This window comes from Nomascus leucogenys, chromosome 25 (assembly GCF_006542625.1).
Source record: "Nomascus leucogenys isolate Asia chromosome 25, Asia_NLE_v1, whole genome shotgun sequence".
Taxonomy (NCBI): domain Eukaryota; kingdom Metazoa; phylum Chordata; class Mammalia; order Primates; family Hylobatidae; genus Nomascus; species Nomascus leucogenys.
The window spans coordinates 2,002,647-2,026,752 of record NC_044405.1 but is presented as its reverse complement, the minus strand read 5'-3'; the positions used below and the strand labels follow the sequence as shown (position 1 = coordinate 2,026,752).

At 34.6% G+C, this 24,106-nt stretch overlaps 1 protein-coding gene across 5 annotated transcripts in view; it reads right to left on the bottom strand.

The window, feature by feature from the left end:
• USP25 (ubiquitin specific peptidase 25) overlaps nt 1-24,106 on the bottom strand; it is a 160,017-nt gene that overhangs the window by 33,558 nt on the left and 102,353 nt on the right. For 4 of the 5 annotated variants that reach the window (XM_030806028.1, XM_030806029.1, XM_030806030.1 and 1 more), the window contains 4 exons: nt 23,573-23,643; nt 22,547-22,775; nt 20,625-20,825; nt 12,444-12,586 (listed from right to left, as the gene is read on the bottom strand). In XM_030806028.1, the coding sequence (XP_030661888.1) occupies nt 12,444-12,586; nt 20,625-20,825; nt 22,547-22,775; nt 23,573-23,643 (644 nt within the window). Of the gene's footprint in view, nt 1-5,209; nt 5,306-7,299; nt 7,414-12,443; nt 12,587-20,624; nt 20,826-22,546; nt 22,776-23,572; nt 23,644-24,106 lie in introns of all 5 variants that reach the window. The other variant, XM_012501904.2, reaches the window with a different exon arrangement.

The following is a 24,106-nucleotide window of genomic DNA, read 5'->3' as shown; positions in this document are numbered from 1 at the left end:
AGCAAGACTAATAAAGAAGAAAAGAGAGAAGAATCAAATAGATGCAATAAAAAATGAAAAAGGGGATATCACCATCGATCCCACAGAAATACAATCTGCCATCAGAGAATACTACAAACAGCTCTATGTAAATAAACTAGAAAATCTAGAAGAAATGGCAAATTCCTTGACAAATACACCCTCCCAAGACTAAACCAGGAAGAAGTTGAATCTCTGAATAGACCAATAACAGGTTCTGAAATTGTGGCAATAATCAATAGCTTAACAACCAAAAAGAGTCCAGGACCTGATGGATTCACAGCCGAATTCTACCAGAGGTACAAGGAGGAACTGGTACCATTCCTTCTGAAACTATTCCAATTGATAGAAAAAGAGGGAATCCTCCCTAACACATTTTATGAGGCCAGCATCGTCCTGATACCAAAGCCTGGCAGAGACATAACCAAAAAAGAGAATTTCAGACCAATATCCAGATGAACATTGATGCAAAAACCCTCAATAAAATACTGGCAAACCGAATCCAGCAGCACATCAAAAAGCTTATCCACCATGATCAAGTGGGCTTCATCCCTGGGATGCAAGGCTGGTTCAACATATGCAAATCAATAAATGTAATCCAGCATATAAACAGAACCAAAGACAAAAACCACATGATTATCTCAATAGATGCAGAAAAGGCCTTTGACAAAATTCAACAACACTTCATGCTAAAAACTCTCAATAAATTAGGTATTGATGGGACATATCTCAAAATAATAAGAGCTATCTATGACAAACCCACAGCCAATATCATACTGAATGGGCAAAAACTGGAAGCATTCCCTTTGAAAACTGGCACAAGACAGGGATGCCCTCTCTCACCACTCCTATTCAACATAGTGCTGGAAGTTCTGGCCAGGGCAATCAGGCAGGAGAAGGAAATAAAGGGTATTCAATTAGGAAAAGAGGAAGTCAAATTGTCCCTGTTTGCAGATGACATGATTGTATATCTAGAAAACCCCATTGTCTCAGCCCAAAATCTCCTTAAGCTGATTAGCAACTTCAGCAAAGTCTCAGGATACAAAATCAATGTACAAAAATCACAAGCATTCTTGTACACCAATCACAAACAGAGAGCCAAATCATGAGTGAACTCCCATTCACAATTGCTTCAAAGAGAATAAAATACCTAGGAATCCAACTTACAAGGGATGTGAAGGACCTCTTCAAGGAGAACTACAAACCACTGCTCAGTGAAATAAAAGAGGACACAAACAAATGGAAGAACATTCCATGCTCATGGATTGGAAGAATCAATATCGTGAAAATGGCCATACTCCCCAAGGTAATTTATAGATTCAATGCCATCCCCATCAAGCTACCAATGACTTTCTTCACAGAATTGGAAAAAACTACTTTAAAGTTCATATGGAACCAAAAAAGAGCCCACATCGCCAAGTCAATCCTAAGCCAAAAGAACAAAGCTGGAGGCATCATGCTACTTGACTTCAAACTATACTACAAGGCTACAGTAACCAAAACAGCATGGTACTGATACCACAACAGAGACATAGATCAATGGAACAGAACAGAGCCCTCAGAAATAATGCCACATATCTACAACTATCTGATCTTTGACAAACCTGACAAAAACAAGAAATGGGGAAAGGATTCCCTATTTAATAAATGGTGCTGGGAAAACTGGCTTGCCATATGTAGAAAGCTGAAACTGGATCCCTTCCTTACACCTTATGCAAAAATTAATTCAAGATGGATTAAAGACTTACATGTTAGACCTAAAACCATTAAAATCCTACAAGAAAACCTAGGCAATACCATTCAGGACATAGGCGTGGGCAAGGACTTCATGTCTAAAACACCAAAAGCAATGGCAACAAAAGCCAAAATTGACAAATGGGATCTAATTAAACTAAAGAGCTTCTGCACAGCAAAAGAAACTACATCAGAGTCAACAGACAACCTACAGAATGGGAGAAAATTTTTGCAACCTACTCATCTGACATAGGGCTAACATCCAGAATCTACAATGAACTCAAACAAATTTACAAGAAAAAAACAAACAACCCCATCAAAAAGTGGGTGAAGGACATGAACAGTCACTTCTCAAAAGAAGACATTTATGCAGCCAAAAAACGCATGAAAAAATGCTCATCATCACTGGCCATCAGAGAAATGCAAATCAAAACCACAGTGAGATACCATCTCACACCAGTTAGAATGGCCATCATTAAAAAGTCAGGAAACAACAGGTGCTGGTGAGGATGTGGAGAAATAGGAACACTTTTACACTGTCGGTGGGACTGTAAACTAGTTCAACCATTGTGGAAGTCAGTGTGGCGATTCCTCAGGGATCTAGAACTAGAAATACCATTTGACCCAGCCATCCCATTACTGGGTATATACCCAAAGGACTATAAATCATGCTGCCATAAAGACACATGCACACGTATGTTTATTGCAGCACTATTCACAATAGCAAAGACTTGGAACCAACCCAAATGTCCAACAACGATAGACTGGATTAAGAAAATGTGGCACATATACACCATGGAATACTATGCAGCCATAAAAAATGATGAGTTCATGTCCTTTGTAGGGACATGGATGAAACTGGAAACCATCATTCTCAGTACACTATCGCAAGGACAAAAAACCAAACACCACATGTTCTCACTCATAGGTGGGAAGTGAACAATGAGAACTCATGGACACAGGAAGGGGAACATCACACTCCAGGGACACAGGAAGGGGAACATCACACTCCGGGCTGGGGGGAGGGGGGAGGGACAGCATTAGGAGATATACCTAATGCTAAATGATGAGTTAATGGGTGCAGCAAAACATCATGGCACATGGATACATATGTAACAAACCTGCACATTGTGCACATGTACCCTAAAACCTAAAGTATAACAAAAAAAAAATAAAAAGAGTTTGAGAACATCCTGGCCAACATGACAAAACCATGTCTCTACTAAAAATACACAAATTAGCCTGGCACGATGGCATACGCCTATAATCCCAGCTACTGGGGAGGCTGAGGCACAAAAATCCCTTGAACCTCGAAGGCGGGGATTGCAGTAAGCTGAGATCATGCCACTGCACTCCAGCCTGGGCAATAAAGCAAAACTCTGTCTCAAAAAATAATAAAAATAAATAAATTTTAAAAAGGAAAAGAAAAAAGCAAAACCACCTCCATTGTTTTAAGACTGAGCATCAGTGATTCAAGAAATTCAGAGACTTGAAGGAGAAATCAAATAAACTGAACTGACTGCTGAATAAGATAAGAAGTGTCCTATTTTGGAATGTTTATTACAATGCTAAGAAATAATTATTTGATTTCTGTCTATTCCAAAGAGAAGCAGGTCTTGATAGAAGACACCAGAATTCACAGTTTATGTTGAAATGAAAGACACTTTTTTCCTAAATTATAAGAAACTGAAATAATAAGAATTAAGAGAAGATCGCTTTGGTTTCTTGAGGATTAAAATAAACAGATCACTTTAATTTCCCATTTCCTTGGTGTTCTCTACAAAAGTGCAATTAGCAATTGGGACAGTGATCACTGGTGGTTAGAAATTTTCTTGAACAGAGAAACAAAAAAACAAAATTAAGAGATGACTGGCAATGACATATGCATCCAAGAATGCACACAACATATATTAAATAGGTCCTACTACTCGAGTAACATTAGCATTAGTGAGAAACAGTGAATAAATATATTTAAAAATAAAAATACCCCAAATATTCTATTTAAAGATATGAATTAATACCAAACAGATTAAATAACTGAAAGTCATTATCCCCTGGGGGTTAGTAACTGTTGTAATATATACAATTAGGTGATTCTTTATATGCAGATATTAACTTAATAAAAATGAGATTGGCAATTCAACATAAAAAGACCCAACCTGGTCAGAAATGACAATGGCACTGTAAATCATAAATAACTTTTCCACAAGAAATAAATACTTTAGAGGACATATATTCAGTGTTTTTTTAAGAAAGAAAATGCAGACTATCTGGGCATAAGAAGGAATTTCTAAATGTAAAAATTAGGAAGCCAGTTAGAAAACTAGAAACTATAAAAAATGTATTACAACAGGAAACTATAAAAAATATGCGTTTCTTCTTTTTTTAGAAGTAGATTTTCAGCCTTTCTTATGGGATCATAATAGGGTGATCAACTTGTCCTGGGACCAGTTTGCTTAGAACTTTCCCAGTTTAGCACTTTAAATCCCGTAGTCCAGGAAATCCCTCAGTCCCGGGCGTATCAGCAGAGTTAGTCACCCTAATCTCAGCTAACTCAGAAATGCTTATTGATAGGTCTACTACTATGTACAAGGCTTTTGTTTTGTACTGTATACTGAAAGAAATAGTGAAAAAAGAACCAGTTTTTGAAAGACCAAGTTGGATAATGGCAAAATATGTAAAATGAAAAATGTTAGATTTTTAATGTCAAAAAGAAAGAAATGCACAGTTCACTGTAGCAAACTGAACCTCAAAAAAGCTGCTTTTTAAAAACACTAAGAAGGGTTTGAAAAGAGTGAAAAAAAAAACTTGAAGATTTTCAGTTAATGTAAATAAAATGACAAAACATACATGGTATTTTCAAAATTGTAATCAAAACATTGTAAAGCTCTGATATTAGAGGGAAAAAGATGTGGGTAAATCATGGAATAGTGTTCAGCTTGATGTTCTCACATGTCTTGAACTCACTAGGTTATCAAAAATTAATTATGGGGAAACATAACGAAAATAATATAATAAATCATTGTATAAACAAAAAAGCAATTTAGTACCTAATGATAATAAAATTAAAGAATATTATGATATTGACCAATAATATGAACAATGAAGATAAAATAAACTATTACCAGAGGCAATTTACTCAGTTCTTATTATTGTTCATCAATGTCCTCATTCCCTTCAAATAAAAAATACAATTCAAATTTCTGCTGACAAATCAAAAGCACACTATTAGAGTGACTCAAATAAAAAGATTTTTTTCTTGAATTACCTGGATTAAGAGAAAAACAATCAGTATTAGGTTAATTAATACATAAAATAAAACCCTAGGATATCTGGTGGCCATAACTAAGATAGGAAAAGAGAAATTATACAGAAAACCAAACTGAATTCAAAGAAATAAAATATTTTAAGAAGTTTAATTTTGAAAAAGAAATGAAAACGAAAATGTTCATTGTACCTTAAAGAACCCTGCTTCAGGGCCACACCTGTCATATACACTCCTGGATTTACCTATCGCCATGATAATACCTTGCATGTTCGGTGTCATCATGATCTGCCACAGAAGATAGTTAACATTAAAAAAAGGTTTTTAAACTACAATAATTTATTTACATGCAAGCTGAAACTCCTTTGTTTTCCATATTTATAAATCAAATGTTGCATTTTTAATACCAAATTTAATCCAATATGCATGTAAGCACCTTTTAAGATCATCCATACAGGGCACAGCTGGTTCACACGGAGCCTTTGTGCAAACTGCAAAAAGGCATCCTCTCTGAATTGGATAATTTGAAAAAGGCACCCTGCTTCTAGACAAACAAATTAGAAAAACGTGCTATCCTCTGAGTGAACTATTTAGAAAAAGCAACATCCCTTTTTACCAATTAAAAAAGGTACCTCTTCCTCAAGCCTCAGAGAGCTCAGCATGAGCTCAATTTGCTTCCCACTTCTGCCCGTCTAGTCATTCTTGCAGAACTGTACAACCTGCACATCCCTAAGCAGCAGCACTGTATCCATAACAACTCATTTTTAAAAGTTCCAATGCACATGCACTGTTAAACTGTCACTGCAATAAATTTTAAAAAACGACAAAACACACAACTGTCAATAGCATAAGCACTTGCACAAAAGATAGTGTTAAATGATTAATCACAATTCAACTTTTTTAAATGAGAGAGGGCACAACCTAAAACAAGTACTTAACTGCTTAATCAATAAATTCACAGGTTTATTAAAAACATGCCAGATTCCATAATTTTCAAGAGCCAGTATGTTTATAAAATAGTTAACTAGAACAATGTAGAGCCATTAAATACTAAATACTTAAGCACTTTTTTGTTTTTATAATAGATTATTTTTACCTGTTTACATTTTAAAATATCTGCAAAGTGAAATTACTCAAGGCCCTATGAAGCTATCTTATAGCAATCAAGAGATTGACTTCATCACCTCTGATTCACTGAACCTATTACTCATTGTATTTACTTTGGATTATACACTGAGAATTGCAATATATCTAACATCTGCTTGAGAAAACTCTCTGACCAGTTTATCTCACAAATCTCTTATTCTCTTTATGGCATGTGATTTCTTACACTGGTACAGTGATATGTCTTTATGACACTTCTGACTTTGGTGATTAACTCTAGCATGATAGTAACATTGGAGTAAGTCAGAAAAAAAGTTACGTGAAAAAAAGCTAACATAAATGCAATTCTTATCCAAACTCATAAAAACTAGAATCCAACAAGTGTTTGTCCAAATCACCCCCTCCCCCACTTCCCAATATTATGGCCTTCTCTGTGTTCCTGTTCAAAAACAGCTTTACTGGCCGTTCCTCAAAAAGAGCAATATTAAGTGTCTCCAGAGAAAAGTGGAAAAGGGGAGAAAATAATCTGATAGAATAAGACAATAGATCATTTTCATCTGGATTCCAATGAACTAAATCATGAGAAACAAAAATGCCTCCATGCTGTTGGAAAACTAAGTAAATGAGAATTAACAGTGAAGAGATAAGAATAAAGATGGAGGTCCTATTAACGGTAGGCACTCAGTAATGTTGATGACTTACTCCACTCACAGTCACATGGAGAGGCTGTAGTAGCAAAAATATCAATTATCCATCCTGCAATCATGCTGTGGGATTTTCTGGCAGGAGATAGCGGGCAAAGTATTATAATAAGTAATTCCAGTAAAACAGGAATGGAATATAAAAAATTATTTTTAAATGCAAAAAATTTTTGTACTAATTAAACAAATCTTATTGTAATCTGTCAACCTGAAAGTAAACTGGTACTATTTCTGCATAAAAGAATTAACTCCAGAAACAGAAAATTCTTTTGACAAATTCCATAAGTTTTCTACTTAAATTTTAATTTGAAATTCAAAGTTTTGTTGATAATTGGTAAAGTAATTTTGGACTATGAGGGGGCAAAGCTGTATGTTATGTAGTAATAGACATTAAGTATGAGGGTGCAGGCATGCCCAAGTATTTGTATTAAATAGCAAAAGTTAAGTAGCAATGGTGCAGAGGGCTGTAACAGGTACCTCGTCATCATACCCCCCCTCCTTTGATTCAATCATAAATTTCCCTACATGAGGGATCGCCACCTCTACAACTCGCTGATTAGAAAGTGGTTGGCTTGTAGTATTTTCAGGTTTCTGCAGAAGGAAATCATTAATATAAACATTAGAAAAGAGAACAGTGGAGAACAATGGCATCCTTGCACAACTGTACAACCTGCACATCCCTAAGCAGCAGCCCTGTATCCATATGACTTATTTTTAAAAGTTCCAATGCACATGCACTATTAAACTGTTTAAGTGCATACTCTTAAATCTTTTAAAAATACCTGCATTGACTTGGTATCAAATAAAACCACTTAAAACTGAACATCAGAAGCAAATGCATTCATCAAGTAGTAATACAAAACCTGCAGTTTTCCCTTTACATCCTCAAACTGGGTATTACCAATATCATTACATTTTTCCCTGAAAGTATTTAGAACTTTAAGTACTTAAGATAAAAAACAGTGGAGTTATATTTTCTATTATTGTCTGTAGAGCTGACAATTTTTTAAAAAGTCTAATAGCTCCACAAAACCTTTCTTGATATCTCAACCAAAATAAGATATGACCTCCCCTAAACTCATCAGAATTTGTAGGGTTTTTTCCTTATAATTTTATCTTTCTACTATTCTTTTTGGTAATCAATTGTGTATCCAGTTAATATCCATATTCTATTTTGTTTAACTTATTATATACAGCCTATGAGGCTCCAGTATACTTATATCTTAAGTGTTCAACAAACACCTGCTGAAAAAAAGAAAAAGCCGTTGGAAGCTAATACCCATTTTTAACAACTCAATCAGATTTATTCCTTTTTTTTCTTTTTATTGTTAACAAATTCTATGTATTTCAGTAATCTATACTAATACAGAAGTCAGTGTAAAATTCAGAAAATTTCATTCAAAACTTTATGACACTAATATGATTCATTCAAAATACCGTACAGATTTTTACATACTTATTTATCTTATTCAACATATTTATAACTAGCGTATCCACTATTTACCTATTAAAAAAGCCAAAAGTACTGAAGGTGCTTGAAAGCAACTTTAGTAACTCAACTGCATAAGTTTTCATAAACAAAGATAAACTTTTGTTTTGATATTACAAAAAACATTTTTATAACAGCAATTAAAGAGGTTTTATTTCCGTTAGAAATATGGGTAAATTGCAGTAATGTGAACACTTCCTGGCTTCCTGGAAGCATATATAGAAAAAGTTTAACTGATAAAACAAAACCAATAGCTGCAACTGGTACTGCCCCTTTTAAAATAAACGCTATTTTTGGCATGGCGTGGTAGCTCAGACTTATAATCTCAGCAGTTTGGGAGGTCAAGACGGGCGTATCACTTGAGGTCAGTAGTTGGAGACCAGCCTAGCCAACATGGCGAAATCCGTCGCTACTAAATATACAAAGATTAGCCAGGCATGGTGGCACATGCCTGTAATCCCAGCTACTTTGGAAGCTGAGGCATGAGAATTGCTTGAACCTGGGAGGCGGAGGTTGCAGAGAGCTGAGACTACACCACTGCACTCCAGCCTGGGTTACAGAGTAAGACTATGTCTCAAAAAAAAAAAAAAAAAAAAAAAAAAAAAATATAAATATATATATATATATATATGTATATCAAAATCCACAATTTATCCTTAATGTATCAAAATCCACAACTTTTCAACAGGAAATGATCAGCCTGAACAGGTATCATGATCATGAGATATAATATGCAGCTAAGCCAACACCTGGTATGTAACAGCTGTTCTATAAAATGACAGCTATGAGTCATTATACTACTTTGTTGTGCTACTTTAAATTGTTTATATTTGAATAATTTTAACCTAATACTACTATCACTCACATTCTACAGAGATGTGCTTGGTCCATGACATTTAATTAAGGATTTTTAATCTTTCTAGCATATAAGAGAAGAACTGTGGTAGGTCTCTGTACACAAGAGTGAAACATAAACAGGTAAATTCAGAAATCTGTTTGGAGTTTGTGGTGATGATTTCTCACTAGCAAACCAATCCAAAACAATTCTATCTTAGGAAAAGAAAATATAAATTGAAAGCAAATGGTTATTACTTAGAATATTAATCCTTACAAAACAGATTCCCTTTGGGGGAAAAAAATCGCACTTAGGGAACATAAATGTTTCATAAACCTTTTCAGTTACTATTGAAGAGTTTCAACAGCATAATGCTGATTAAATACATGGGTAAAAGCTGAAAAGGAGAAGAAACTTTGCCACATAAAATAATTCTGTAGTATCATTCATCAAATTTAGATATCCCAAAGTACCATAAAAATTTTTCATTTAAAGAATTTAAGGGCTCACTAGAGTAAAATATATGTGTATTTATCTTTTTCTATTGTTTTCAGGTCTTATATGACTACATTAACAAAGGCTAAACTTGATAAGAGTTAAGAATAAGTTTCTCAGTTAATATGCTGCAAAAATAATTAAAATACAAAGATTTTTATGACTTGCCTGAAATCCATTAATTACATGACTTTTTAAAAAGTGGTCTCATAAGAAGGGTGACAAAAAAGCTATCTAAGTCCACAGCCACATTAATGTGCCTTTACCTTTTAACCTAGTAATTCAACCATGGGAAATCTATTCTAAGGAAATAACCTGAAATATGAAAAAAGTTTTCATTTCTAGCAGCCTATTTATAATGTAAAAGTAGAAACAAATATACAATGGGGTAGGAGATACATAAACAAGAAGTTAATTATTCAATGGAATAATATTCAGCCACTAAATGTTTTCACTGAGTGTATAACATGGGGAAATGGTTATAAAAGGTAAGTGATTAAAAGAAGGCAAGACAAAATTTTGTATGCAACTATAAAAATAAATCCCAAATCTACATATTAAAATAAGAGTGAAAAAAATACCAACGTATTTACAATAATTAACTTTGAGTAGTGAGTGGGACTAGGCATGACTTTTTCTCAGGGTCTACTCTTCTATATTGAAAATATCCTAAGTATTCCATTTAAAATTAAAGACATTTTTCTAAAAAGAAGGGCGCCTAAACACTTGAAGACTTTCTCTAATTTCCATGATTCTATGCTTTCTAGGAAACTTTTCTTATACTAAGGTTGATTTTAATATATTGCATATTTGAAAAGCAGCTAGGACTGATGTAACAGAAGGAAACCAACAGTTACTCAGTGCCTACTACATGCCATGCCAGGCACTTACAAATAATGCTCTTGACTAATCCTACAATTACCTTCATTTTATGGAAAAGAAAACTGAAGTCTATCTGGAGAAATTAAGCAATTTATTCAAGGTTGCATTCATAATAAATAAAACTAATATTCCAAAATCCAGAAATGTTTAATCCCTAAGTCTGAAGATACTTTTCACCTGTGCAATTTAGCTTCTAGTGTACGCTAAGTTTAAATGAAAAAAACCGCTATGAAGTAGTTACCATGATGCTAAGCAACTGACTGTAAGATCAAGCCACGGTTAATGAATTCTTAGACTTGCTTCAGGATTTACACACTCAATGGGGCTAACTGTGGATGCCACCGCAGAAAACAATTAAATGAATAGACAAATAGTGTATTTGTCTATCATATAGTCTCCCTGTCATCCTCCTTTCTGAAGTAAAGATGAGGTAGTAGGTTGCTACCTTGTAAGACGATATCCATATTATGAAGCTGAGCAATCAAAATTTACGTGACTTCTGCAAATTTAAATTCCATATGATTTTCCAAACTTAAAATCAGGATTCTACATTAAGCTAAGTAATGCTTTTGGTTTTCTAATATCAGCTTAAAAAGTGACACTTATTAATCATAATTTAGGCCTTTAACAAATAAAAATTCTAATTAGCAGATGCCTTGCAAATGCAGTTTTTGTCAGACAAAACTATTTCCCCTCGTACCTACTCCTCTGTTCTTTCTCCTTCCCTAGGTTTTCCTCTTACCATCACCCAAGAAGCAGACATCCCAGATCCACTAAACAAAGCATTTTCCAGGAAAAGCTTTAGAGTTAGTGATGTTCATATCAAATTCATTTAAAGCTTCTAAGGCATTTGCAAAATTTGGAATCATCAAATATCTATTTAAATTAATACATTTTAATAAGATGATATATTGATACATTTTCAAAATTGTTCAAACAAAAAATAATTTGTATTGTTATTCAGTTTATCAAAACAAAATTAACAGAGTACCATATCTCTTGAACATTTTGGCTAAAGGAAGTCTTATTATATATTTAAAGCCTCATTGCAATTAGCAGGTTATTGCTGGCACTGAACTCACTTACTAAGCAGAAAATTACGTGTTGTAAAATTATGATATGTTGTACTCTTTTTAGTTGTCAAGGGGAATCTTCAAATATTAGAAGGAGCTACCATAAAATCTGCATTAGAGCTGCTTATGCTCACTAATAAAAGATAAATGACTACAGGAACTAAAAGGTTTAGTAGTAACAAATTCTTGAAATAGCTTCTCTCAGAATGTCATATTCACTGATAACATAGTGTAACACCAACATGCTCAATTTACTGTTATAAAAAGATGTATTTGAAAACTACAATAGAGTAGCCTAATGATATTTTTGCATAGGACGTTCTTGAAATATTCATAAACAGTTTTACAACATCATACTTACCCTTCTAATAATACTCTAATCTACAGTATCTAGTAGTTTTAAATAATACTCTAATCTACAGTATCTAGTAGTTTTATTGTTAAACACATTTCATGAAATTATGACAATTACGTCTTAAATTCGCAACTATTCCAATGTAATCAGATTACAGATGGAGGAATGGGTGAGAGACAGGAGAAATACTGCTAAATTTTACACTTCTCTTTTTAAGTTCCAAATCAAATGGTCAATTTAATTTATGATTATGATTCATTAGAATTCTCTAGCAGAAAGACAGAAACTTAAGAGAAAAGTGTCTTTAAAATCACAGCTGAGGAAATCACAGCCTGGGCATGAGCTGACTTGCCCATGGTCACTGATCATGCCCATGGCAGAGCCATTACTGGGCCCCGTCTCTCCTGACTCCCCGACAGGTCCCTCTCCACTATACTGGAGGAAATGTCGTGACCACGGCTATGTTCAGAGAGCCAAAAGAAAAGTTCTTACCGACTGCAAAACTGTTTCAGGACTTTTATCTTCATGCTCATGTGATGCCTTGGTAATTATTCGAATAGTTTCTTCTTTCAAGTGCTTTGAGAAATCACTTCTTGATGGCTGCTCTAGATATTCTGGGTCTCCTGCTGCTTGTGCTTCATGAGAAAAGAATCAATTGTATATCTAATATAAACCACAGAGTCTATACTAAGATAAATCTTTTATTCATTTCTGTATCTGAAGTTATGTAAGAACCAATTTTAGTCTTCCATTCAAAGTAAAATAGATCTTTCCTCGTATAGCACTTCTTCCCAGAATTTATTAAAAAACAAAAACCCAGAACTAAGAGTACTCCAATAATTATGAAAGAAAGCTCTCATTATAGTTTATGGTAAGGAATTCACAGTAAATTTTTCTACCATGAGAAATAACAAAAGCTCATTTTGGAATATTGCCAGCATTTTACCAAAAGAATTTGGTTTGAACAGCAATCCTGGGCTGACTTTCTATAGAGTGCACAGGAGCTATTTTTCTCTGGCCACAGCATCCTCCTTCACACTTCCTGGCAAAATCTTAACCCTGAATGAACCTAACCTTCCATCTTTTCTGTACTTGCCCCCAGTAGCTGAGCGTTGTCAGAGGAAAGGCAAACTGGTACCAATGAAAATTTACGATATCTCCTACCCATCTTTTGAGTTCCAGACTCATATATCCAACAATGTATAATGAACATCCACTGGTGTCATGGAGACAGTCTCTGTCTCCATGAAGCTTACAGTCATCTGCAGAGAACACCACTAACCAAATAATCACATATATAAATTTTGACAATATTATAACACTTTCTATGGGAACAATGGCAGTGAAGTGATGTGAGCAATTTGGATTGCGACCTAAAGTGACCTATTAAGCTGAATAATGAATGAGCTGTTTTTCCAGGTGGAAAAATGAAGAGTCCATGCAGTAAGCATGGGCTACATTTGAAAAAAAGAATAACATGACTGGACTACAGTATGAGAGTGGAGAAATGGCAAGAGATGATGCAGGTATATAATATAATATATAATATAATGGCAACATAGCAAGTTTTTAAAAAATTATTCTGGGGATACTGTGAAGAACGAATTAGAGGGGAAAGTAAAACTAGAGATTGGTGAAGGTAATAGAAGGCAGTAGAGCAACATGAAAAAGAAATAAATCTGCTTTCTGATTAATAGAGAGAGCAACAGAGGGACACAAAATTGGCTAGAATCAAGACATATTTTGTACACAAAGGTGTGGAGGCTGCACATGCACATACCAAGTTTTTGACATGAGTTAACTGAGATCATGGAGGTAAAACTATGTGATAAGGAAAACCAGAGGTGAGGATGCTTACAATGTGTACAAAAAGGAAGGAGAGAAGTTAAAAGAAATTTAATGTCCTCATTAAATCATTTCCTGATTTTGGACTGCAATAGCCTTTCAATGCCCATGAGCAATAGATAAAGAAAATCTTTGGCTACCATCAGCTTAGCAATACTTCTGTTTCTGAAAGACTTCATGATAGATGGCTCATGCCAGCTGCTTTAGGTCTGGGAGAGAAACTCCTTGTTGATAAAACTTTTCCTTGTGTTTGGCACTCTTCCTCTCTTCACCATAGTAGATAATGTCAATGGTTAATAATTGGATGTGAACTTAAAGCAATAAGTCCATCTGGTCTGACATTGGTCTAACGACCCATTGAAACCTAGAACCTTTGTAAAATTGGTTGTTAGGACCAAGAGTAATTTTATCTGATCAACACAAGTCAAATCCACCTTAAGTCACCAGGGCCAAGGTTTCCTTCCATAAAGGAGTTTGAGTACAAAAACGTTATGAGTAGCACTGAATGCTTCTGGCTAAATGTCATACAGAACAATTTTCTCTAGGGTTTGCCCTATGTATATAACTCCTAGGGAACTTAAGTGAGTGGTTTTGTTGTCACGGTAGTTGAACCTACAATATCTGACACCCTGGGAGATTGGAAACAAAAAATTCAAATTGCATTCCCAACATGTTTATTGAACCTGTGCCATTTTCAGTACTATATTAGGTATTAAAAATGTAAAAAACAAAAGATTACATACTACACTAATTTTAAGGAACTCTGAGTAAAATCTGATAAATATACATTCTATTATAATACAATGTGCTAAATTCAATAAAAGTTACACACAAGGTTTTATACAAGCACTGTGGACCCAATACACACACTTGAGATAATGCTGCCTGTTAAACACTTTCTAGAGGAGCTGCTAACTTAGGTGAGTCTTGAAGGATTTGTAGAGGATTATCTTGGAGAAAAGAATAGAAAAGATTCCAGGCAGAAGGAACAGCACATTGTAAGGTCTGATCAAAGATTCATAAAATCCCTGCTATATATGAGACTCTGGAAGGCAAGCCAAAATATAAGTACAATGGGGAAGAACATAATACATGTGGTAGTAAGAAAAGGTTGGAATTAAGAGGAAAAAGATAATAGCTGCTACAGAAGTGCTCTCAGAGAAATTCACAAAGACTCTGGGATATGAGGAAGATCTTAAAGAATATGCAAAAATTCATGAACATAACGATAAAAGAACATTTTTAAGATGAAGGATACTTCATGAACATGCCATAATGACAGGAAAATTTCCTACATGCAATAGAAATGATGAGTAATCTGGTGTAGATGAAACACAGGCTATTCACAGGGAAGTGATCTTGGAAGAATTACAAGGGAATCAGATTGTAAAATAAAGTCCGTATAAAAAAATTGTCAAAGGAGACAAAAAAGAGGTTTTGTCTCCAATTTATCAAACCAAAGAATAAAAATGTTTACTAGAACAAACAAGAAAATTGTGGAAAATTTAAAACTCTTTGCATTCCTCAGAGATAAGCACTATTAATATTTCTGATACATTATTTCCAGACTGTACCTACCTACTCATATTTTTAAACAAAAAGAATTACTCTCTATTCAACATAACATGTACTGGTTATATTGTTCTGTACGGAAGGCTCATGCAACTAATACCCTACCATACACTTTAGTAATTTCTATTTCTGTGTTAGGAACAACAGCAGAACAAGTTCGGCTTTTACCATATAATACAATTGTTGTTTATCCTCTAACCCTATTAAAAACCTCATCACTAGTGGCCCGCAGCTACAAATCCCCTGAATGCCATACAGAACAATTTTCTCCAGGGTTTTCCCTGTGTATATACCTCCCAGGGAACTTAGATGAGTCCTGTTGTGGTCAATATCCTTATTCCTAAAGTCTCTCTCAAATCACTCATCTGTTCTATGGGTATTTCTGTAGGATTTTCAAATGACTGGCCTCCACAGAGTGATTTTCCGGCCATGCTTCTCTAGCTGTTACAGAAGACAACTCAACATTCTGAGGGAACTCTGAGCCTGCTCCTTTTGTCCATCTTCATGTTGAAACAGGGTATTGAGGAGGTTTGGGAGTACTTTACTTATGCATATTTCCTGGTTATCATCTTCAATATTTTAAGGTCAACTTTACCACCAATTGGCTATTAAAGAGTAAGGATCTGCTCTTAACTATAAAATAAGACCAACTTCTCTGATATCTTTCAGAAGTCTTTATTTTGTTGACTTACTAATAGGTCAATACTTACTATGTTCACATTGAAGAAGATTTAAAGGGGACTGCTTGAGAGATATACAGTCCATCCATTTCTAGAAATGTATTTAAAAGTCCACGATACCCTGTAAGAGCCTACAAAGAGCCACGCTTAGGTGGTTGCATAGAATTTCTGGTGGAACTTTTGAAACTTCAGATTCCTGGGCCCCATTCCAAAGAAAATCTGAGGGGTGTGGGGGAGAGAGGTTTACAAACCAGAGTCAAACCATAAATTTATCCAGAACAAAAAGCTACATCCTCACCACATGTATTTGGCCTGCCTCCTTATTGTGTGACTATTTCGTTTCTACTTTAAAATTGTATGTTCTCCTACACTGAGGATCACCCCTAGGAAATTCATTATTGGATTATTGGAAATCTCCATAGGGAATGAATTTATTAACAGAAAACTTTCAAGGAACATCTACCATATGTCGTTTATTATACTAGATGCTGGAGACATAAATAAGAACACCACCAGGCCTGGCGTGGTGGCTCATGCCTGTAATCCTAGCACTTTGGGAGGCTGAGGTGGGAGGACTGCCTGAGCTCAGGAATTTGAGTTCGAGGCCACAGACTGGTCAACATGGTGAAGCCTTGTCTCTACTAAAATACAAAAAAAATCAGTCCAGTGTGGTGGTGTATGCCTGTAGTCTCAGCTACTCAGGAGGCTGAGGCACAAGAATTGCTTGAACCCGGGAGGCAGTGAGCTAAGATCATGCCACTGCACTTCAGCCTGGGCAATAAAGTGAAACCGTCTCAAAAAAAAAAAAAAAAGAATATCACCTAGTTCCTGCTTTCAAGGAACTTGAGAACATTGACGATATTGTTTATTCTACCAGGTCTTACACTCAGGATCCAACCGTACTCTCCTGGAACATCAGCTTATTTTTAACTTGTAGACAGTGTTTGTAGAGAAGTTCCAGAGCCAACTCTGCCTGCTGCCTCTAGACAAATTTATAAAACCTTACGCAATACACTTCATTCCAATCTTCACTAGTGTTTCCTTGTTTTTTTAAAGAAATCTGGGTGTGCTATATTGTAAGAACTTCAGATACTTCTTGGATAAGACAAGAGTAACATATGTAAAATAGTAACTCAGACAACGCTCTTCTCTCCAGAATAATTTCTGCTTTACAAATACAGCCTAGAGCCACGCTGCTTACCCTCAGAATTATCTGAAGATCTCTTTAAGATAGCACCGTATCAGATCCTTTCTCCAGAGATTCTGACTCCAGTATCTCTTAAGTGGTCTCAGGTAGGGTGTGCTGTTCATACTCAGAAAACAAATCCCTCTACTCATTCTGATCCATACACTGATAGCAAGAATGGTTGGCTAAAAATCTAAACAAAAGTATTCAGGTAAGTTTGCCTTTGCAGTAAGCAGATCTAGGGAAGCAGCATGAAATGAACCAAAAAATACTTTCCCATCATTTATTATCTCAGTAGGGAAAGAATGGTGCTGGAGAACTGATACACATGAATTTCTCGATCACATTTTAGCAGAAGAGGAACAAATACTAATTTGATTAATACAATATGAATTAGTACTCTTATTTGGAATATCACTCAGTAGAAATTGAATTTTATGAGGTCTTATGTTTCAGCTTTAATGAGAAGATTTTGCAGGGAGGAAAAAAATCATTCTGTTGGATTTTATGAACAAGATTTCCTTTTATTATTTCCACTAGTCACTCGTAATACTAGTGAACACCTGAGAGATTAAAATACAGATTTGCTTTGAGATCCTGGAAGTATTATACCAAATTAAATTACTTACTTTGAAAACTATGAAAAGAATCAGAAGAGGATGGCATGGACATTAAAATAAAATTTCTGTATTAATAATAGGGAATAAACGGTTCTAATGAAACATTAGCCTTATTCAATTTTGATATGCGAAACTATCCTGCAGCAGAGAATAAATTTCTTAATATAATCTCAAAGATAATAGTAATAGAAACCAATCTTCTAAACAACAATCTCACTCTGTAAATTTATGGACTTGGCATGTTCTACTTCGACTAACTCAAACCAAGTGCGTATTTCTGTCAAGTCTATAGAGGATACAATGTTTCCAACAGAAGTAGTATTACCACTGCTTTCTAAATAACCCACGCTGAAAGGTAACTACAAAAGTTATCTAGGAATAGGAATTGACCATTTCTATCTCTTTATCTTTAATTCTGGTTCCTCCCAGAAATACATCAACGTTCTCTTCAAGTTTATTTTGCATGGTAAAAAGAGACATGAAAATATATGTCCAATACTGAGTACTGTATTTTTTAAAAATTACAAAACACCATGTAAAGTGTATGGTCAGATGTATTGATCATGAAAATGGATGCAGTTAAACACACATGGTCTTTTTACAGAGAAAGAAAAAAAGATGACAAATGTAAAATGAGGATGGAGCAAGGCTAGTCCTTATCAGATAGGAATATTAGTTGGAAGTATTAGTTTGACTCAGCAGAAATAAAATATGTTAACTCTGTAAATTTGGAGAGACTTACGAGAAACAGACAAGATGAAGAGGAGAAGGATATATAGAACTTCATATTTTGGTATCACAAAATACAGGTGAGCCAAGAATAAAACTGGAGCTTAACCAATGAATGGAGGATTCACCTGTGTCTGGGAGCTTAGGTACCACAACTGCTTATAGTACATTATGCAGCCCCTTACTCCCACTAATAACAAGAACAGTCACATGTGAATGGAATAAGTAAATGTTAAGGGAACAATAACACAGTAGCACCATCTTGGGGCAGGTTCTGAGGAGTGATTTGGAAAGAATATGTACAGAATGCAAAGCATGAAATCACAAAGGGACAGAAATGTTTTTTTTTTTTTTGAGACGGAGTCTCACTCTGTCGCCCAGGCTGGAGTGCAGTGGCGCGATCTCGGCTCACTGCAAGCTCCGCCTCCCGGGTTCACGCCATTCTCCTGCCTCAGCCTCTCCGAGTAGCTGGGACTACAGGCGCCTGCCACCACGCCCGGCTAATTTTTTTGTATTTTTAGTAGAGACGGGGTTTCACCGTGGTCTCGATCTCCTGACCTTGTGATCCGCCCGCCTCGGCCTCCCAAAGTGCTGGGATTACAAGTGTGAGCCACCGCGCCCGGCCGAAATGTTTTAAAAGTGAAAGGAACTATAATATAGTTACTACACTGTGATTTGAGCTTAGATACCTCTTGACATCTACTAAAAACTACATTGTTGTGGACCCACATAGCTTCACCTGCTCTACACAGTAGCCTTGTACATGTGGGGGAGAAGTGCAGTCCTACATAATGGTAGAGTTCCCAGCCACTATAATGGTGGTATTCTCCACAGCACTGGAGTATCCAAATGTTGCTGTAATACCATTATCTTTTTTAAAAATGCTGAATTATCTGCCTCTCAGGATCAAAATCAATGACAATTATTTGATCTACATGAAAATAAGTTAAGTATCTGGACAGATTTGTGCATGCCTGAGACAGTCACAATACTACATTGTAGCACTGTAAAACAATCTTCTATTGAAGTAATAATTCCTTCTAAAGTTCAAATGATAATGCTGAAGCCCAACCAGGTAATGCTGCAAGGAAACCTCTGTCTGCAAAAGATGAAATTAAACAAACAAAAGCTGGAACTACTTCCTTAAAAAACAAAACATGGAGATCTTGCAAAAAAAAAAAAAGTTATTCAATAACATCCACTAGCAGTTATAAAAAGAGACAAATGAGTTTGAGGAAAATATATGGGCTTAATTTATAGCTTCTCATTTCCTCAATTTGTACTGAGAAATAGCATTTTCTATACCAGAAAACATGTTGCCCTAAAACGTATTTGCAACTCAGTGAAGAGTAATCTTTTAAGAAAATCAAAAGACAATATATTTTCAATTTTACTAGAAACTATTTTCTTAATTCTTATACAGTGTATACTTTGACTTATTTTATTGATTTCATCAGCTAATAGTTCATTTAAGAATAATGTTTTTAAATATTTACATGTTTATGTATTTATATCTTTGGTTTATAGGTCTATACACTTATTTTTTACCTGTGATATACTAAATAGTTTTGGTCAATTTTCTCTTAATCTTAAAAATTCTGAAAAACATCCAATAGTTATTAATAGTATTTTACTATTGCACAAAGTATATATGAATATACTGGTAGTATTATTTTGGCCAAATTTGAAATTACTACTCTTGATAGCTTTAGTGAATTGGTTTGCGTTTCTTGCTGATTTCACAGCTTTCTCTGCTACTTGCCAAGAAAATCCAAGCCCACCCAACACAGGCAGAGTAGGTAGAGGTAAAGTCAACAGAATTATCTCATTTATCTTGAAAAACATATAAATATATACAGTGGTGTCTGGCAAAAAGGTAAACTAAATTGTTAACTGTGATAATCTGAGTGATGGAATTTGAAATGATTTATACTGATTTCCTCATACTTTAAGATAGCTAAAACTTTTTAATAATGAACATACCTTATCATTATAAAAATAATATTGATAATCAAACACAACTTGATAAAAATGGACAAACCTGTTGTCACAGAAGTCTCTGACTCTCGCAATTTCTGAGACGCTAAAAGCTTTTCCTGCAAAGCTTTCTGGGCAAGTTGTGCATCCCATTCTTCTAGTTCTTTTTCAAATCGTTGGTTGTCTTCCTCAACAAAATCTCTCAAATCCGGTGGTAATGTTTCTATACCAACAAGGGGCTGCCCAGTTTCTTTATTAAACTCCTCTGCAAATCATATTTCAAAAACTAGTATGAAATTAAGAATTAAAGGGAAAATGCAAAGCTCAAAACAGATTGCATTTCAAATAGAATTTAAACTATGAATTACCACTCAGCCAATCAATATTACTTAAGAATTACTATTGCTTAGCAAATAATTATTATCTAAAAAACTTTTTAAAACTCAAAACAAATGCTCAGAAAAACAATGATAAAAATATTTGATAATCCATCATAGGTAATGGTCTCAGATTTTTTTTATCTTAAGAGTAGAAATGAGAGAAAATACAAAGCCAAAGCCAAGTTTTTTTTTGTTGTTGTTGTTTGTTTTTTTGAGATGGAGTCTCACTCTGTCACTCAGGCTGGAGTGCAGTGACACAATCTCGGCTCACTGCAACCTGCACCTTCCGGGTTCAAACGATTCTCCTGCCTCAGCCTCCCGGGTAGGTGAGACTACAGGTGACCGCCACCAAGCCCAGCTAATTTTTTTGTATTTTTAGTAGAGATGGGGTTTCACTGCGTTAGCCAGGATGGTCTCCATCTCCCGACCTCATGATCTGCCCGCCTCGGCCTCCGAAAGTGCTGGGATTATAGGCATGAGCCACCATGCCTGGCCATTTTTTTTCTTTGCTACTCTAACAGTGATGTAATACTACTTCTGCCATTATTGGAAAATACCAGATGTTTGATTACTTAAAAAGTAAAACCTTTCACAAAATGTAAACAACTCATAATCATGTTAACCTTAGTAGCTCAAAATAAAACTAAAACTGTTTGTCATATGAATAAATTAAGTAGACTTAAATATGCAATTATGAAAATTAATCAATACAGCAAGATCTTAAAAACAATACATAGAGTATTCAGAAGAATTACTCAACTTCTACTACACACACAGATAAATAACTTCATTTTTTCAGTCAGAAGTGGACGGCCTAGCTGATTCTGAATGACTAAATATAAAAAGATGCTTTTTATCAGTTTCAATAAACCTTTATTGTTTTCTATATGCAAAGCATATATCAGAATATCAGAAATAAAAAGATTCAGACATAGTATGACATGGTCTCTGGCTCTGAGCAGATGAGAGAGAAATGTGCAAGACAAGTCATTACACAATTCCAATACACAACAGTAAATGCCCAGTAGACAGATGCCAGGACAGCATAAGGAGAGATACTTTTTGGCAGATCAAGAAATAGTTTGCAGGGGAAATGACACCTGAATTGAATCTTGACAGAAGAACAAGAATTAGGCAAAAGAATTACTAGCAAAAAATAAAACATATAAGAACATGCAAACATAAATGTGTGAAATGGTTTGATATGAGCAGATACAGCAAGAAGTTCAGTAAGGATATAAATTCAAAAGGAACACTGGTGATCAATGAAGGTGGGGAGATAATCAGAGGCCAAGAACACAGGCCATATATGTTAGGCTAAGGAATTAAATATTAAATATGAGTCAATTGGTGGAATAGTCACTAAAGCATTTTTAGCAAGGACAAAAAAGGTCATATTTACCTTTAATAGTTGACTTGGAATACAAAATATATACGAATTCTTAGCCCTGCTGACATTACTTTTCAATTCAGTCTTGTCAAAACCCAGTAGCATTTCCTAATCACATCCTTCATTGTCTGAGTGAATTACACTTAACTAATCACACACATACCAGAGCCGCTTTTATGACTATTTAAAAATATATGCCACCCTATATATTCTTACCTTGTATTAGGAACTGTGCCTTATCATTTATGTACATTAAACAGTATGCACTGGCATTTCTATAACCACCAAAAGAGTCCCTCACTAGCTCTTCCCATGATGATTTTGTCACAGCAATATCATTGTACTTCATCCATCTGCTTTCACGATGATCAAAAATATATGCCCAGTAGTGCCCAGCATTAGCTTGGCCTTCATGAACTAAAACGGCATGTAATCGATAAGGAACCTAAACGTGAAAAAAAGAAGAGTTAAACTGCAATTATGTAGTCTACTATACCACATTCCATGAAACCTACAAACAACCTGTTTGGAGAAAACCGTAAGAGCATTTTCTTTTTTAAATGAGAGAGAACTGGCTGGGATTAAAAGTTTGAAAAAACTAAACTATAAAACTTTAAAAAGACGGAATCTGAATAAGCTAAAGATATAAAAAGTTGATAGATTAAAAAGATGATTTTTGAACAACTAAAAATGTATTTATTGTGTACGTACTCATTGGCCTAATTGTTTCTTTTGAATAAAAAGCTTATAGTGGGCAGTTTCATATATAGTAAATGTGTCTAAATCTTCAGAATTCTAAATTGATGGTTAACAAAATAGATTATATAATATACACCAGAAGTTAAAACGTAATGGAGTCCTTAAGTTTCTTCCCAAATCTTAATATCCTTTAACAACCATAGATTTTCTTCCATAAGACTTTTTAAAGATGCTATAGCCTTTTGAAAAACTTTGGTAGATTTTACTGTGAAATAATAAGGGTACACAACACATATGGTGTGAAAATACAACTGAATGGGGAGAACTTGTCATGAATTTTGTTATAAATTTGTTATAAAATTTTCCCCATTCAGATGAACTGTCACATTGTACATATTGCAAGCCCTTATTATTTTACAATAAGATTTACCAGAATTTTAAAACAAAACATGTAAAGAAAAATTAGATTAAGATAATGTAAAGATACATTAAAATATATGTAAATAATTTTGGCAATGATTACTAGCTCAAAATTTCACTTACTTGTATCATAGATTTGTCAGAGTACATTAGTTCAATTGTTCGATGGATTCTGGATATGCTTTCCTGCAAATCTAAGGATATAAGGTGTCATTTAATGATTAACAGCAAGTGTGTTTCTACTTATAAGGATTAATGGTTTTCCTACAAACACATTAGAGGAATAGGAAAATTTTCCTAAAACTTTTCTTAAAAAACATTACTATTTGAAATCTGTAGAAAATGAATTATAGTTATTCTTAATAAAAGACACAGTACAAATGCATACTTTAAAAACAGCACAAATACGATTTATCTAGAAAATGTGCAGAGCCAATAAAAGTGAATTTTGTTCAAATCTATAAAGGACAGTTTCAATGAAAATGAAAGCTAAGCTTCCTTACATATTGCTATAACACAAGTAAACTTAAGAACAAGGTAAAACATGTTCACCACGTATCTTGTACACACACATAACTGAATAAAAATCGACTATAATCATCAGGGAAAATAAAATTATAGCACTCCCATGACAATTATTTCTACTTCTAGTAGAAA